Raw genomic sequence first — 18,468 nt, forward strand, 5'->3', positions numbered from 1 at the left:
ACCTGTGGCAAATGTCCTGGATTAATCCCAGCCTACGCTTGCCACTGATACTCCTCTGACTTTTAAGATATATTTTGAAACAATCCTGCAGGTTGGGAAGGTTCAGAAAGTATCAGATGGTGGATTTGGGGCAGAGAGCTTTCTTTTATGAAAATCCCATTATGCAGAGATAAAATAAGACTCAAAACCGTCTGAATTCAGAGTGTGTTTGGGGAAAGCTGATGAGGAAAATTAATACAGAAGATTCTCTCTTCATGAGTGTAGATTTGATTTCAGTGGGACAATGGGAACTGAGACCATTTTCAGATCCCAATATGTGTTTATTTGATGTCAGCAGTAAGGAGAAGATCAAAAGATGAAGCTGGGCAAAGAAAAATAAACACTCAGCCGTTGTTCTTCCATATTGTCCAGCAAATATTTGGAAGATGTAAATCAGATCTTTGATATCCAAATTTAGTTAAATGTACAGTGAATTATTTTGGGAAAACACAGTGGGATTTGGCTTATCTTGCTTAGTGACAGGATCTGTAGTGTATTATTTCTGACCCAAGTTGTGAATAAGTTATTCGATACCTCCTGGTTTATGGTAATGGCAGAGCTGCCATGGGTTGGATTCGCTCTGACTCCCTTTTCCTTCATCGTCTCTCAACTGCTTTTAGTTCCTTTTATGTTCTCATGAACCTCTACAAACTGTCTGAAATTTGACCTTTATTAATGAGGTCAGAGACTTTTCTTTCTCTTGAGAACTAGATTACTAAACCTCCCAGAGCCTCTTACTGAATTCCCCTTCTGTAAATCAGGTTAGGAATTGTTAGAAGTCCATCTCATTGCTTAAAACAATGATAGAGTGGAGATTGTGGTGGATCAAAAGGCATTTCCAAGGGTGTTTTTAATCTTTTCCCATTTGGTTCTTGTGAAGTGTCCTAATTTCTTCCTAAATCACCCTGCTGCTGTTTCTGGATGATGTCCTGTGTACATGGGGATGATGGTGAGCTCATAGCTGTGAAGAAAATTAAACTCAGTGGCCATGAAGAAAAATTTGTGGTTGAACTCATGAAAAACTCATGGCCATGAAGAAAATCCATTAAAATTAATGGCCATGAAGAAAAATTTGTGGTTGAATTCATGAAGAACTCATGGCCATGAAGAAAATTCATTTAAATTAATGGCCATACAGAAAATTCATGGTTGAATTCATGAAGAACTCATGGCCATGAAGAAAATTCATTTAAATTTAACCAACCAGTTAATTCTTGGCTTTGTGACCTGAAGCAGAGGAAGAATTGCTGAACATGCAATATGTTTAATGTGCATCAGTTCATTAATTTTAGGTCCCAACTTCCAAGTTTGTAGCAAAGCACTGCCTCTCACATTATGTAATAGGTCATCTTGTATATTGGGATGATGTAGGTTGGAGTGGTCTTTTACATGAAGTGGTGATGGATTTTTGGGTTGTTTTGGGGAGGGATTTTTTACAATATTTGGTTTGGAATACCGTAAAACAAAAGAAACTAATAAAATGAAAATATATCAAAAGTTAGGAAATAGTAATAAACAAGATTTTCCCCCTGAATTTGAAGCAAACCTATTTGTGATTGAAAAAATTTACCTCCATGGTGGAATGACATCACCAGCGTGCATTTGGGGCAACATAAATCAGCTCCAGGGATCCCTATTTATTAGCACTTTGGGAATTGGAGAGCATGGAGCTTCAAGGCCATCATTTGCCAAAAGCCCTTTCAACTCACGCTCTGTGTTCAAATGTCATGGCTGGGACATTTTTAGAAAAGCATGAGGTCATGTTTCATCATCTCAAGCAGAAAGTGCTCACTGACCCAGGTTTCACCCATATTTTAAAAATCCTCATAGACATGCTCTTTTAATCACAGGAATTTTGATGCGCTAATTAATACAGTCACATTTTTAAATTTAAATGTTAGTTTTGATAAAGAAACAGCATTAACACACAAACTAGACTTGGTAAGTTGAGGTCTAAATCGTCTTTGTGTTATTTCCTTATGTCACCTGTTCAAAGAATGGATTTGAAACTGAAGACTTAAAAGATTTGTAAATGTAAAACTCCTTTATTTTTTTATATATTGGGCTGCAAATTAAATCTTAAACCCACCCATATTACATGCTTTTTGCAGGCAGTTTAGCAAAATTAATTTCGGTATATGTCAATGGTGTTTTTTCACCTTGCTACAAGAATGGACTCTATACTGGTAGATTTGTGCTTCTTTATCAGGGACAGAGAGCAGAAAAACAGCCCTAAATTCCAAATTTCTTGGGTTTTAAAGTTTTCTCAAGTGGCATCCATTGGCTTCGTTCTTTCAGGAGCAAGGGACAAATGACTGATCCACTGTAGAGCTCTGCCTGGATTTCTCTGGCGTGAAACTCTGCAGAAAGCCACACAACTTAAAATCTGTATTCTGAAGGAGTTTAAGAGTTACAAACACAAGGATGTGAGAAAAATGCTGTTTTGCTCTGGGTAGCAACCACAGCAGAATTAACCATCCTTCTCCTGGAGTTGTGGTTTGATACCTGCAGTGGTTTGTTAAATACAGATTATTTTTATAGTTCTGTGCATGTTTCATTTTGGGTATCAGAAAAAAAAATGCAGTTTTAAAATACAGTATTTTAATAGGATTCTTTTATAAATGACATGACTATTTTTTACTATATATGACTCTTCTGCTTTGCTGTATAAATATATTTCCACACCCACACTGAAATAAATTTGGTAGCAGTTTCAATGCAGTAAATGAACCAGGACTGGAAAAAAAGGGAGAGGATTTTGTGATCAGTTATTTCATATTAAATTAAGTTTGTGAGAGCTTAAAAACCTTGCTCAGCTTAAAGTCTTCCCTCATGGCAGGGTCCTAACTATTTCCACAGAGTATCAATGCGATGTTTGCGAGAGCTGGTGTCAGTAAATCCATAAATATTCTGGAAGTGTGAGCATTTTATCTTCAGGTCTTGTTTGTATGTGCTGGAATAGCAACTTTTATATAGGGGAGTTTTAGGGAGCTCTTGTGGATTGTAGGGATGAGTTTGAGCAGCAGTGGGGTGGTTGGGGTCAGGATTTGCAAGGGTGATGTGAAGTGACATGAGAAAAAGTCGTCACTTCGTCCTGTTTCCATCATCAATTTTTCCATGGATAATATAGATAAAATATGATCTGTTAATTACAGAGAGTTTAAGAAGAATTCTTACTGAGATGTGTTTAAATAAGAGATGAGGCAGATTTCTGCCCGGTTAATGAACATAGCTGTGACGAAAAGGGTTACCACATCCCTTGGAGCAAACAGGAGAAGATACTGGACCTTGGGAAGCAGCAGGTGAGAGTGAATCCCTCTGCCAGGCTCAGTCCTTGTTCCAGTGGTTCCCAATTTCCATCTTCTGGTCAAAGGGCTGTTTCTCATGGGTGTTTTGCCAAGTGATGCAAACTTCTGGGGAAGTGGCCAAAGGCCTTCATTCTTGCAATGGCATCGGGGAGGTAGAGTCTGCCTGGCCCTGGAACAGGGAGAAAAGCCTGGACAAAGGATGAAGTAGCCAAAGTGCTCTTGGGAAAATGGGTTAGAGACTTATCTTTGTGCTTAAATGCCTTTTTTGTTGTGTTTTCACTTGTCCCAGTGGCCAAGGTCTGGATCATAACAAAGCTCCAATTCTCAGCTGAATGGCTGAGCTGCCCACGGCAGCTATGCATGCTCCAGCCGTAGGTGGTTCCCTGGTCAGGCGTCAGGCACAGAAGGAATGTTTTCCTCCCACATTATGTGATCTGTTGAAAATGGACAAAAGGCAGCATGGAGAGGCTTGTGGACAGTCTGGTTTATATTCCTGGCAGTGGAATTAAGCTGGTCTTAGCAAGGAAGTCTTAGAAAATCCAGAGTGCAGATAACACCAATAAAACTAAAACCAGGGCACCTGGCAGCTCTCAGGTCTTTTGAGGTGGGGGGGGGCGGTGTTTCTCTTCCTTACTTAAGGTTTGGTTAATTTGACCAGTGCTAATGCTTTTACCTCTCTTGTTGATTTATTTAATTAATTGTCATGGGTGAACGGAGTATTTGCGTAAGTGAGGTGGCTTTGGTTGGACCCTGAAGCATGGTGCTCTAAGAGGCTCCTGGTGGAGCTCTTTGTGGACTTGTCCTTCAGGCTTTTCACTCATTTTCTGATGACAGCAGCCTTGTTGGATGGGCATAGTCTGAGTTTTATTTATAACTTACTATTAATAAGATGTTTAACATGACAGTCATGTACAGGCTTGGAAGCTGCAGCAGAAATTGTATCTTGAGCTTGTTTTTTGCCTCGTCTCCCTCTGTGGATGAGGTTTATCTGCTGACACATTCCCATGTCCCTCTTCCTCTGGGTTTCCCAAATCCGTCCAACAGGCAGAAAGGTCAAGTTTTATGAAAACCAGTACCTATACAAAGGAGGAAGTTCCACATTTCTACTCCCATCAAGGGTAGGAAGCACAGTCTGAGCCAGGAGGTGATGGGTTCCACTCCCTTGATGACCAACAAATGCCTGGCCACTGGCAAGGGTCCACTGCCTCCCCTTGGCTGGCTGGTGTGGGGGGAATGGGGTTGGTTGTGGAGAGAGGAGGGGGCCAGGAGGATGCAAAGTAAGCTGAGAATTCACAGCAGTGTTGGCCTTGCTTTGCCAACATAGGAAATCTTGGTGCACTCACATCTTGATGAGCATCTCAAGGGGTCGTTGTAGATTAGAGACCAAACAGGCCTTGGCTTTTCAGTTTGGGGAAAGGCCTGGGGTGGGATATGGATAAGGTTCATAAAGTCATCAAAGTGATGGAAAAAAAGACGATTTTGAACTGTAACTCACTAAATCCTTTATTTATATTATATTATAATTTATATTATGGGTTATGGGTTTAGTAAAAGAAAAAACCTCACTATTGTGAACTTGTGGAAGTTGGCCTGAGAGGATGTAAGGGATATCATAGTGCCAATGGGTTCCAAAAAAGTGGGATGGGTCCCTCTTTACACCTCCTTTGCCCATGAACTAAAGAAGCACAGAGGTGCCTTGTCGCTGTTGAGCAGCTAGCAGAGTAATGAAAGCACCAGTTCTCAGTGGCAAGAAGGAATGACCTTTATTGTTTTGATTTCATCACATATATAGAGTTCTCAAAAGTCACCCAGATTGGTCAGTCAGAAGCCTTCCCCCAGGCCTGATTGGCCAGGCCTGCACTGTCCAAGTTCTGAGACACTGTTCCAACAACATCCAAACTTTATCTTTATTTATAAAACACAAGAAAATTTCTCATGGGAAAAACCTGTGCTAGCCACAGCGCCTCTCCATATCCGTCATCCCAGACTGGCAGGAGCTGGTGGGAAAAGGTGCCAGAGAGCAGAAGAGCCATGTGGACACAGCCAGGTGTCACAGGGGAAGATCATGTGGGCAGGTCTAGGACAGCAGTTAGGGCTGAGTGTTAAGTAGGGCTTTGGACCCTCTTTTCCAGCAGCAGTATTATTTTTGCATTAATTCCCCCTTTCGGTGAGGCGGGAGCAACTCGGCGCACCCAAACATCCATCATCTGATCCATGAGGTGGATGCATTATTTGTGATACTATTTTAGTTTGCTTGGACACTGCACTTACCTTGTGAGTTGTGTTCACGGTGCAAGCTTTGTTTCCCAAGCCTATCCCCGTTCTTCGCCTGTAAAGATCAATACTGTTAAATCCAATGGAAGACTTGGAATGGGCCTCAGGTTACTTCAGAGATGGCCATTTTTTTTTGTGATTAAGAAAAACTTCACCTCTCAAAGGGCTTTTCTCTTAGAATGAGCCCTTCTGTCCAGATATCTAAAGTTACATGTTATCTCTCTGATTTGGGGAGGTCTTCCAGATGGCACAATATCAACAATTCCACTAAAATTCCTGGTATTAAGTATATTTAATTCTGCCTGTATACTTTTGATTATGTACCGTGTACAAATAATCCACTTTATGTTATTTTATTCTAATCTTCACTCTTACTTTTCTTGCAGACTTTATCCATTGGAGTACTTGATATTTTTGGGTTTGAAGACTATGAAAACAATAGTTTTGAACAATTCTGCATTAACTTTGCCAATGAGCGCTTGCAACACTACTTCAACCAACACATCTTTAAACTGGAACAGGTAAGTCTGGAAGTATTTACTCTCTGATGCCATTGAGTGTTGACATGACTTTGTGGCCCTGATAAAGTTCTTAAATTGTCCCTTTAATTCTGTTTTGTTAAGGAGTGTACACTGAATTATTCAAATTTAACTTCTAATTGATGATATGACAAGCTACCACCTGTAGAATAAAATGCAGCCAGACATTTGCTGGTTTAAAATAAACATTTTGGGTTCCAAAAACAGCATTAATACCTTAACCATTGCTCTGTTGTCTCTTTGACATGTGCTCAGAAGGCTCGTCCATGAGCAATTCCTTCCTTGCCTTTGCCTGGACTTGCTGCTGTGTCATTTAATATCACATTGAAGTTATTTTTTGGTATCTAATGAAAAAGTCTTCCCAGTCTTCCAGTATTTTTTTGCTTTCCACTGTTGATTTGGGGAGGTGAGGGGAAATGTCACTCTCATGCATTCTCCAAGGTCAGACTTGAGAGCGTTAAAACCTTCAATAGCCCTGGCAGATTAGGAAAGGCTGAACTTTCAGCTTTGCTTTAGGTTTATTAAGACAGGTGCTGCTTTCCAGCCTCAAATTAATGCACTTAAGAGAGATAACAAAAATACAGGCTGCAATCCAGCAGGTAACATACACAAGATAGATTAGATTGATGGGAGGAGGTTCTCTATTTATTATCCAATAACAAGCAGGACGCGAAAACGGAAAGTATGTGTTGTTTCATGGATGGGCAACTATTATTGGGCTGTATAATAAAGGAAATATGTTAGAGACCTTCAAAATGCCTTTGTTTGGACTTTCCAGTCTGCATGTCCTCCCTGCAGTTGAAATCCTTCTTGGGGGAAGCCAAGGGGTACCCTCCTTATCATCATTACAGAATTAACCCAGCCCTTCCCAAAAACCCTGGTAGTTTTATTTAGGGCCTTTCCATTGTTATCCAAGATTGGAAAATTCAGAAGGAAAAGTTGCCTTGAATATGAGAATATTCAAAAACAAGTAATATATCCCTGAGTGGGTCACTTGGGGAATGTTTGCTCATGAATTTGATGGTTTCTGTTAAATCTCTTTGGTTTTGGTCAATTAGGTGGAGCAGAGCTGCTCAAACCCATTTAATTTCAGTTTTTCAAGTGGCCTTTGTATGTATGCGTGTGCACCCTACTCAATAGATGCTCCAAGAATGGGAAAATTTATCTATTTCTAGGAACAGGTTTATTTTCCCATTATCCACCATAAAAATGCAAACTCTGATACTATTGCAAAGCCAAACCAGCTGGATTTTTTCTAAACATTATCATACACTTCCTAGAAGAGACTCTGGGAAGGAGGACCCTTGCTGAAAGCTGGAGACAGATGATTCCTTGGTGAGGTGGGGTTTCGGCAGCTTCTGCCAAGATGCTGTCATCCATGAGGGAATTCCTGTTACTGGGCTGAGATTTCTTAGCAGGTCAGTGCTTCCCCCAAGCCTGAGGTATACACAGAGGTCCTGAGTGCAGTAATCCATAATTCTTGGAGCAGCTTCAGAGGTAATTAGCTTTCTCCTGGAAATCTGTCAAGCACGTGAAGTCACTGGAGTCAGTATTTGCTGTATGGATACGTGGAGCAGTTGCAGAGCCATAGAACTGCAAAGGGCGTGTTCCAGTTCTTAATGCCGGAGCATGTCATCCTGGATCCTGGCTGGAGCACTGCAACTCTGCTGCTGGAAAATTCAGGCATCTTGGCATAGTTTGAGTCTATAAATACAAATAAGCTGTGCAGCTGCACGAGCGCTGATTCTTGGGCAAATGAATTGAATGGTTTAACCATTTACTTTCCCTGGAATTCCAGCTGTGTGTGGAGGAGTGGATTCAATGGATAGAAAGCTTGAGGATGCATATGCAGATCTTGGGTCTTCAGAATTTCCTTCCTTCCTCACTGGCCCAAAGATCAACTGGGCATTTAATGATAGTCACAAGTCTACAGATAAAGACCAGGGAATTAATACTGTGTTTCTGGACACCAAAATAGTTCTGTTACTTCAAAATGTGAATTCGTCTGAAGTACCGTGGCTTTATAATGGTTTCTTTGATGTCTTGATGATGAGGACCTGAAGTGGATAGAACCTCCTCTGAATCCTTCTTGGTTTTCCAAAGCTTTCAGGAGGCTGAAGAGAGACTGCTGAGATACTCAGACACTTCTGCTAAAAACAAAAAAGACAAATTTAAATAGTCACAATTTTTCTTGAAATTCTAGTTGAATTTGTTGGCCAAAACAGCATTTAGCCGCGATGGAATTGTTGCCGTGACATGCTGCTGACATTATGGAAAGCAAAATACCCTCCACAGTCCTCTAGGAGAACCATGGGATTATTTTAACATCTTTTCCCCTTTTTTCATGGTGAAATCTAATACAATGTGTCTGGTAAATCTTTTTTTAAACCTTCTGTCTGAAGACAGCTCTATTTCCAGGGGTTTGCAAACAACCACTGAGGCATCCTCGGGCTTCAGCCTGGTGCCTCCCAAAAATACAACAGCTCTTTTGCTGTGACTGAGGGGCTGCAAAGGCCTTTGCCGGAGCAACCTCTTCTCTTGGAGCTGATCATGGGATAGGGGTAAAGACCTTATAAATCCTGGTCTGCTCTTGGATTCAGATCAATGACAAGCCATTTATTAATGTAGAAAGGTAGCTATGGCAGGAGTTGTGACCTTGCCCCATCACAGAGGTAATGTGGTTTTCTCCTCCCCATGTATCTCACAGGTTCCTGGAGGGAGATTGGGTAAGGGGTTGGTAGTGCTCAGTGCTGCCTCGTGGAGTTTGCTCTGGGCAGCACAAAGGTGGGGAGTCCTTCACCATCCCTCCCTTGGGGTAGTGTCTTCAGGTGACATGTCCCCGTCACTCTTGGACTCATTGGGTGCTGTCAGAGCATCACCTCAGCAGTGATTCTCAGTTCCCCAGCCCTGCTTCATCCCTGTGCCCTCATCAAGTGGCCTCCTGTGCAGATCAGATAAGCCCAGAGCTGCCCTAAAAATCAGAACACCCAGGTGCTTCCGAAATAGGAAGACAGTGGCTTTGCATTGCACCTTGCCTTTTGCTTGGGTTTGTTTATTTTAAGGGCACTGCACTAAACAATTGCTGGGGATGAAGATGTAGTTTGGAGGTCACAGTACCATACCACCCATCATCAGAGTTTCCTCCAAGTTTCCATGTCTTTGGTAGTTTAAGAGTCAAGAGTACAAGTTTTCATTTCTTCATGTATCCCATTCTCCCAACTTTATTGTCTTTGTCCTCACTGATCTTCCCCCATCCCTGCTGTGGTGCATCTGGTTCTCCCCACCTCACCCACCTTTCCCTGTTTCAGCTGATGCTTTGTAAAGATTGAGGACTTACCTTGTAGCTTTCCATCCACTGCTATTTAGTTTCCTTTCTTCTTCATTTTCCAGCTTTTGTTTACCCACCAAACCTCAGTTTCAAGGGCATGCTCTTACTGTTTAAAAAAATCAATAAATAACCAAGGTTGAGGCTGAAAAAATACATAATTTGGAGTACAATCAACTGTCAGGAGCTCAGGTGTTCAGTGAAGTCTGTTTTCTGGTGGGGTCCCTGGTGAGCTTGATGTCCCAGCCAGCAGATACCAGCCTGCTCAGATTGAAAAACTGAATTTCATCAGGATAATGCCTCATATGGAATGTTTACTCAGCTGTCCAAAGCTCCATAAATATTTTGGGAGGTCTATAGGGTTTTCTGGTCCTGCTCAATAGGTGGAGAGATCTGACAGCCTGGACTAAATCATGGCAGAGCTTAGTTGAAGGTGTGATTTGATGGTCTCGGAGGTCTGGTCACTCCCTCCAACCGCCTCTGAATTTCACCTCATGATTTTGAGGAGCAGCAGTACCCAGGGAACGTGATGCTCTACAATGAGTTTAGATATCTTACTTGAATATAATATTTATCATGCTTAGATATTGTATTTAGATATCATATTTAAATAAGTGTGAGTTTAATCAATAAAGTTTTCCAACCTTGATGATTCTGTGGCTCTGTGAACATTGCAACAGTTCATTCATCACAGTGGGAACAAGTTAATTTAAAAAAACCATCAATTTAAAATACTTAAATTATGAAAAAGGGTCTTTCTCCTACTGCTTGGAACACTCTTCCCTTCCTTCCAGCCAGGGTTTTTTCTGTATCTCATCACTGGTTAGGCATTAACATCTCTTTATTGCTTCTGAAGACAAAAGCCAACCATCAGAAGTCAACCATTGAGGCCTGGGAGGCTCAGTTCAAATTTCTGTTTTCCTTGGAGATGGCAGAGCGGCTGCCCTCTGAGAAATGCTGCCATCAGCTGCGTGCCACATGACCCGTGGAGAAAGAACAAGCTGCACTAGTTATTGATTTATTATTTGGCAGAATGCCATTGAATGCAACTCACATTTGGGGGAAGAGGAGGATGCTTAGAGCACATAAATCATACTAATAAAAATCAGGATGCCGAGAGCTGTTTAATTTGTATCTGCAGGGTAGGAAGATTTCGAACCACAGAGTGAAATGAAAGACAACTCTGGTCAGAGCTGTGCCAGGGCAGGTTTAGCTTGGACATCAGGAGGAATTTCTTCCTGGAAATGCTGGTCAGGCATTGGAAGGAGCTGCCCAGGGAGGTGGTGGAGTTGCCATCCCTGGAGATGTCCAAGGAAGGACTGGACATGGCACTCAGTGCTCTGGGCTGGTGGCAAGGTGGGGATCAGTCATTGGTTAGACTCTAAGGTCTGGAAGGCTTTTCCAGGCTCAGTGATTCTGGAATCCATCATCAGTCCCCCAAAGTTTTGTCTTGGGTCCTTCCAGCATCCTTGAGTCCATGGTTGTTGCATGTCTGGGACTGGGTCTGAGAGGCCTTCATTTGCCACCCACTTATTTCTGGGTTTCTGCAGATGATGAGCAGTCATTATATGTAAATATAATATATAATGTATAACACGTATTAAGATATATCCTAATCTGTTATTTATATATGTTCTGCTACATAGATTAGATTGAGTAGGAAGGGACCTGAAAGATCATCCAGTTTCAATTCTCCTCATGTGTAATTTCCTGTCCTTTAATTTAATCCTGGTGCAGGGAAGTGCTGTATCTGTCAAGCCCATCCCTCATCCCATGCTCCTTGCTGTAACTCCCCAAGTCCCAGGTGCCTTGCTCTCAGTGCCCTTATCCCTCTCCCGAGTCACCATGATCTCTTGAGCTTTTTTCCTCTCCTCTGAGCTGGTTCCTTCCTTTTTCCGGTTAGATGATGTTTTCTGCTAAACCTGGCGCCTACTCAGATGTAGTGGCTAAATAAATGCGCAGACTACTAGGGATACCAATTTTTGTTTATTAATGGTATGAAAGGGGGTTGGAAGTGCCAGGACAAGGGGAAAGGCTTCCCACTGCCAGAGGACAGGGATAGGTGGGATAGTGGGAAGAAGCTCTTCTCTGTGAAGGTTGGAGACCTGGCACAGGTTGCCCAGAGAAGCTGTGGCTGCCCCATCCCTGAAGTGTCCAAGGCCAGGTTAGATGGGACTTGGAGCAACCTGGTTTAGTGGAAGATGTCCACACTAGGAGATCTTGGAATCAGAAGATCTTGAAACCATTCTGTGTTTCTGCTGGTGGATTTTTATAGGACAGAGTTGGGCAATGTGACCTCTCTCCTTAAACAAGATGATGAGCAAGAAATCTCTAAAAGCCTCTAAAATACTTCAACTGACCTAAAAATTGTCCTGTTGTGGCAGGATTGGAATCAGGAGTTAGTGTGTTAATTGACACAAGTGTGGAGTAGAACAGGAAGGGGGAGGAGATGTTCAGCATCAAAGACCAGTCTGGTGCTCACCATGACCACTGTGGATGTCCCTTCACATCTTCTAATTTTGATCCGTCTTCCAAGGTGTTGCTAGGTGCAGATAGAGATATTTCTTTTCCTCGTAAATCTTGATGGCAAGAAATTAAAGGAATTGATCCACCCGCAGATCACGCAGCAATGTTAATCTCACACTTCTCCTGGCTGTATAAGGGCAGCTTGGGAAGAAGATGCTCCTGCAAAGGGAGCCCGTGGGATCATGGCAGTGTGCATGCTGCCAGCTGAACCATGCAAACCCAATTCTGCCCATTTTGAGAGCAAAATATAATTTATTATTGAAACCCTGTTGCCAGTGGAGCTCAGAGATAGCTGATGTGAGGTCAGAGATGGATGATGTGGAGCTGGCACATGGTTTCCTGGGCTGAACCTGCTGGTTTATAACACTTTCATGATGGACAGTCCAAATTCCAATAAATTCAAATCTGCCTATGTACAGCAGGGAGGAGGTTATCAGTGGGTGAAGCATCAGCCTTAGAATAAAACCAAATTCACTTGGCATTTGCTGAGGAGCTGCTGAACTGGTCACCTGGAAGGCAACCATCTCAAGGAGAACCTTGGACCAAGGGAAGGCTCATCAGATCCCCTGCCCTGACCCCCATTATTATGGACAGAGGGGGCCTTAAAAACCTGTTTATAGATTGTGTATTCCTAGAGAATGTGGCTAAGTATTTACACTTGTTGTGTCTGTGGGCACACAGTTAAAAAATATATGTGTTATGTATATGTCTATATATATGGCTGCATGTATAAATTCCTTTTCTACTGAAATTGAAAACAAACATAAAAATTCTCATTCCTAAATGAAAGCCTCAGCATCTTCTCCTGGAGGGATGTGAGGAACTCAAGGCATCCACCCTGTCTGCAGCACAAGCAGACCAAGGACCAGCCGTTGGTCTCACTCATTCATGAACTTTCCAATAATTATGTTTTCCCATGGATTTATTATATCTAACTCATTTTAATCATCAGTTTATGCTGGGATGATTCTACTGGGCCTGGCTTACGGTGCCCATTTGCTCAACAAGCAATTAATCCTCCATGGGATGGGTTCATTCCTGGATGTATGAATCCTTAGTGGAGAGATTCCCCCACACCTTGTTGCCATTTCCAGCTGTGGACAAGTTTTCCCAAGCTTCTCAGGATGGATTTTAGGATGCAAATGTGTCCAGACATATCCAGAAAAGAGCTTTTATGAGGTTTAGCTTCTTTAATTTTTCATATACTGATGACCCTTTTGAACATATCATACAAAAATATTTTGGGATTATTTTAAGATGAGGAATTCAGCTAGAAATGGAGAGAGATGTGGAAGGGGGGGTTAATTCCTAGTTTCTCACTTTGCAAATGCTGCCTGAAGCTGAAGCAGATGGTGTTCAAGGCAAGAAGAGAGGAATTTCACACCCTTCTGTTTAGTCGGGAATTTTTATGCCAAATATATACATTTAGACATCCAAAAGTAGCTGCCTGTTGATCATATGTCTCTGGATTACATGAGTTTTTATGACAGGAGCACGATGGGAAATGTTCCCACATGGAATTACGCTGGGAAAAGGGATTTTTCAGTTGATTTCTCACTTTAATTCGGGAATTTTCATTATGTAAACAAGGTACATATTTCTATGCCTCAGTAAGGAAAGGCTGGAGTAGATAAACTCCTAGATCTGGTCTAGCTCTGCCTGGGAGAAGGTGAATGAGCTGATAGGGGTTTCTGCTGCTCTTGGGGTTTTTAAATGTTATTTTGGGGGCTGTTTCTCAATTCTCACTGTGACTAATAGCAATATCCCTGTGGGATAAGACATCTGCCTTCAGGGCACTGAAACACTGAGGGATTTTCAAGAGCTTTGGGCTTGCAAGATGTGTGGATGGATGCCCAAAGCCCTCCAGACCTCTTTAAATCATGGGAAAATTTGCATCTTTGATATCCCATGATAGGGCAACAGATTTCATATATTGTGGCAAAACCTTTATCTTTAGGTGGGATTTTTCACCATCTTTTGATATAAATTTGCTAAACCCTGAGTTTTGTGCTTTTAGACAGATGGGGAATTTGTTATTACTTTTATTTTGTATTTTTATCATGTTTCATTTCTTCTCTGCATTTCTTCTTCTCCGAAGTTTTTAAGGCCCTGGTCCCTCCCTCCAACTACCTCTGAATTTTACCGCATGATTCTGGGGAGCAGCAGCCCCCAGGGAATATCACACTCCAAAAAGAGAGTTCAGGTATTTTATTTAGGTATCATATTTATCACAGTTAGGTACCATATCTAGATAAGTGTGAGTTTTAAAATAGTATTTAATATTTTCTCCCCTAATTGTGCTTTTTAGCATTTGAAGTTATTTACTGATGACTGTGACTGGATATGGAGTAATTGATGATCATATGTGGAGGTGTAAAGACATTTTCCAGCACCTCCAAGATTTTGTTGAGCTTGTGGGTGTTTTCTCCTACTCAGGATAAAGAAATCTTTAATTCCACCCTGGATTGGGGTGTTTTGGTTTGGTTTAGCACCGAAATAAAGTCCTGATAACAGAACTGGTCCAACACTCCTGTAAAGATAACAGGACTTGGTTCTCAACACCTCCAACTATAAAATTACAGGATTTTCTGTTCCTAGCAGGAGGGGTTCCATCAGGCCTTGCAGCCCTGTTGGGAAGGTTTTCCTGATGCTTAGCATATGTATTTTAGTTTTAAACTCATTATTCTGTGTCATGGACAGCATTCACAGTCTGGGTCAGTGTAGGCAGTCAGGGTTTCTCTTTAATAGGGCTTTAACAGCTCTCCCTTTCCTAGAATTCCTGTAATTTTCCTACTTTAAAATACTGGATGTTCTGCATCATTCTATTTGTTTGGTACCCCAAATTTTACATGCTGCTTTGCCTCAGGTAACGCTGTGTGAGAGTAAAGATTAGACTTTGTATTCCACAAGCATTTCAAAGTCTGCATCCCCATTTTATATCTTTTTTTAATATATTTGAACATCATAAATTGTGTTTTATTCAGATCCCTTCAGTGACCCCACACTGACATACTACCAATATCTCACTTCATGCTCAGGGCAGCAAAGCTGTTTGTGAATTCCCACTTGGGAAGCACGAATCTCCTCGTGGAGTCCACACAGGTGACCTGGAGAACAATCTGTAGCATCTCACCCAATAATTAAATGAAAATATGGAACTGCTGAACTCTAAAAAACCCCAAATGTCTTTTTTTTTAGTTCTTTGCTCCATTTCTTTTGCCAAGCCTGGGATCTCAGTACTCTTCTCTCCAGTGACCTTACATTATTCCACCTTCCAGCAGACCAGGTTTCAGGTATCCAGGGATGGGAGGAGTAAATCCTCATGTTGTTATTGGCAGTGAGGATGCCAAAAGTGGGGCTCCATGGACTTCACTGCACTAGAAACTTTTGCGTATAGTGGTAATGTCAACAATTTGGTTCTTAATGTAAAGATGGTCTTCCAGGAATAGGACATTTGGATTTGCCCCTAAATATAACTTAGTTTTAAATCAAGGTATAAATTTAAGCTGATTTTTAATCAGCCTCCAGCTTTAGGGGTTTGTGTTTGGATGGACTGAAAGTGTTTCATGCTGTCTTTGTCTTGTTAAATGAAAACCTCATGTTGTTTGAATGGAATTCCTAAATATTCCAGTGCTCCAGGACCCTGCATCCATCAAAGGATGGCAGAGGCTTTGTTGTCCTACTCAGAGGTGAAGGAATAGTTTGGAGGTAACTTTTAAAGGTATCTCCTGAATTCTGCAGGAGGGTGGTCATTAGAAGATGAATATAGGAATCATATGGAATATTAACAACTGCAATTTAGTTACATTTAATGGACAGCAGTGATTTTATCCTGAAGCTTCTGCCTTTCTGTGGACAGTCTCCAGGGCGTTCTGCAGACCAGCAAACACCCCAGAAATTACATCAGCCGATCCCAAAGCCATAGTTGTATCTCCTGAGCTGAGTTCCTGAAGGCAACGAAACCAAGAACTGGAAAAATGCTAGGAAAAAGTGAATAAGTGGAATTTATTTCCATTTAAGCTTTGGAGTAGTTGCTCTGGAGTGGTTCCTGCTGCCTGTCTTGAAAAGAGAGCAAATCTCTGAATTATTGTGGAAAAGGTTGTTCGTTGAGGACTTGAATCTGTCTTCTCATTTGGCCACAGTGGGAAGTGGGGATGGAAGGGAGGGAACAACCCCAGAGCCTGGGAGTGAGTGTTTCTGACCCAGCCCAGAGGAAAAAGGAGCAGAGGAGGGGGAATTAGCCAAAATCCTGCAGCTGAAGGAAGCGAGGCCAGAAGGGATATGATGACTGACCATCAGGTCTGTGGAGCAGCTGAAAATGAGCCCAGAGAAGTAGAGACCTTGAACTCTGGCCTTTTGTGGTCATTTACTGGACTATTTTAAAAAATTCCATATCTGGCATTGCTAATCAGTGCTTTTGCATCGATCTCAGGAGCAGCACAGGTTTTTAATGTGGTCAGAAGAATTTCACAGCACATTTGCTGCGCAGCTGCTGAATGTCCCATGAGGAGTTATGGATGTCTAGAGGCCTTTTAGAGCAGAGCAACAGTTTGTGCCCCATTTTGATGTGTGAAGGCTTAAAACGCTACATAATTGAGGGGTTTTTGTGTGGGCAAAAAATGTAATGCTCCCCAACAAGTAATTCAACAAGGAGTCATGATAATAAATATGTAAGTCCAGTAACACCCACCTGTCACCACTGAAATATTGCTGCTCTTGTCTCATCACAACAAGGTTTTATGGCTCTCCGTGTGCTCCTGACCATTCTTGAGCTGGCAAAGCTGGGCCTAATGGACCCTGCACTCCATTAAGGGGCTGTCGGAAGCAGGCGGTTGATGGATGGTGCTGACTCCCAGTGACTCTCTGGGAAATCCCTTGGGAGAAGCTCATGTCTGCTCCAAAATACACAGCCTGCAATTGCGGGGTAGAGACTTCTCTCTGGCTTGCACTGAAAATGCCACGAGTTTTAATAAAATCTATGATTTTTGATTGCCTGTTGTTCAGCAGGGACTCGGCAATGTTGTTGTGAGGTTCTGCTGTGTCCTGGTTGCTCCACAATAACTAAAAGAAAAAGATTAAAAAATTAAAAGAGAAAACAAAATTCATAATGCAGAGTCATTCCTCATTTTCAGGATTTTTTTTCCCAATGGGATGTTGTATATTTTGAACCCAAAAGGCTTTAGGGATGTTAAAATCTCCTTCTAAGGCAGCACACAAGTCTGTATTGTTGGTGTAAGATTATACAATGTCTCCAATACTGAATTCAGGACCTTGTAGGGATTGTTTTAGCAAAAATTTCCTTGTGAAATGTCTCAAAGCTCTTCAGGCTCTTTAGTTCTAAGAATATCTGTAGAGTTCATGTTAATTTTGGATGGACATACTTTTTTTAAAGTTGTCTGCTCAGATTCAAAATAAAGGCAGAGGCAACAAAAATAATGAATCTGACTGTTAGAAAGATGTATCATATTAAGATTTTGAGGCTTGTTTCCTTTTTATCTTAAATTCTGCCATCAAAATGTCCTGTGATAGAGAAGTAAAAATGCAGCTGGATCAGTAGGACTTTGCCCAACACATGGAGTAAGGTGCATGTTCCAGTATCTCTGTTTACACAGTGAGTCATAAGTCTTGAAACATATGATAAAAATTACAATTTTTAAACTCCACTTTCATCCAGATGCCCTAAAATAATTTCTGCATAAGACTTCTTGAAGTAATCCAGTTGAAAGTCTGTCTTGGAGGAGATGAGGTTAGAGGAGGAGAGCAAGGGTTAGAGCTGTTTTGGCGGAAAATAGCATTTTTTGCCTCAGCTTGAATTTGGGGGCAGATCCTCACTTTACTGTAGAGAGAGGTGGTTCTGCTGGCCCTGGAGCAGTGGCTTTGTGCAGCTGGAGGTCTCTTCATTAGTCTGTAGAGTACCAGCCATTAATAGTGGGAGATATGGAAGAGCAGAGCCCAGGGAAGCAAGAAAGGGAGGTTTACTGCTTTTTCTGTGTAATTAATATGATGTACCACCATTTCCCTCCAGCAGCTGAATACTAAATATTAATTGATGCAAATTGTGTAACACTTTGATGGGTAGGAGGCTCCACACACCCCAGCCATGTGTGCTGAGACTCCAAAACCCCCCAGATCCCCAAGTATGGGAAATAGGAGAATCTGCCCCTCTGCCCCCTCAGGTGAGACCTCACCTGCAGAGCTACCTCCATCCATGGGGTCCAGCATCAGCAGGATGTGGAGCTCCTGGAGTGAGTCCAGAGGAGGCAATGGAACTATTCCAGGGCGGAAGCTGCTCTGCTCTGCTCTGGAGCCAGGCTGGGAGAGCTGGGGGTGTTCACCTGGAGAAGAAAAGTGCCTTCCAGTGCCTAGAGGGGCTTCAGGAGAGCTGGAGAGGGACTTGGGACAAGGGCCTGGAGTGCCAGGACAAGGGGAAATGGCTTCCCACTGCCAGAGGGCAGGG

The 18,468-nt window shown here is 42.1% G+C and overlaps 1 protein-coding gene across 13 annotated transcripts in view; it reads left to right on the forward strand.

Moving 5' to 3' along the window:
- The window catches only part of MYO9A (myosin IXA), a 177,342-nt gene that overhangs the window by 107,715 nt on the left and 51,159 nt on the right, over window positions 1–18,468 (forward strand). For all 13 annotated transcript variants that reach the window (XM_085071095.1, XM_085071102.1, XM_085071098.1 and 10 more), the window contains one exon: window positions 6,008–6,142. In XM_085071095.1, coding sequence (XP_084927221.1) covers window positions 6,008–6,142 — 135 coding nt within the window. The remainder of the gene's footprint in view (window positions 1–6,007; window positions 6,143–18,468) is intronic.

This window comes from Lichenostomus cassidix, chromosome 10 (assembly GCF_008360975.1).
Source record: "Lichenostomus cassidix isolate B80296 chromosome 10, HeHo_3.0, whole genome shotgun sequence".
NCBI lineage: Eukaryota > Metazoa > Chordata > Aves > Passeriformes > Meliphagidae > Lichenostomus > Lichenostomus cassidix.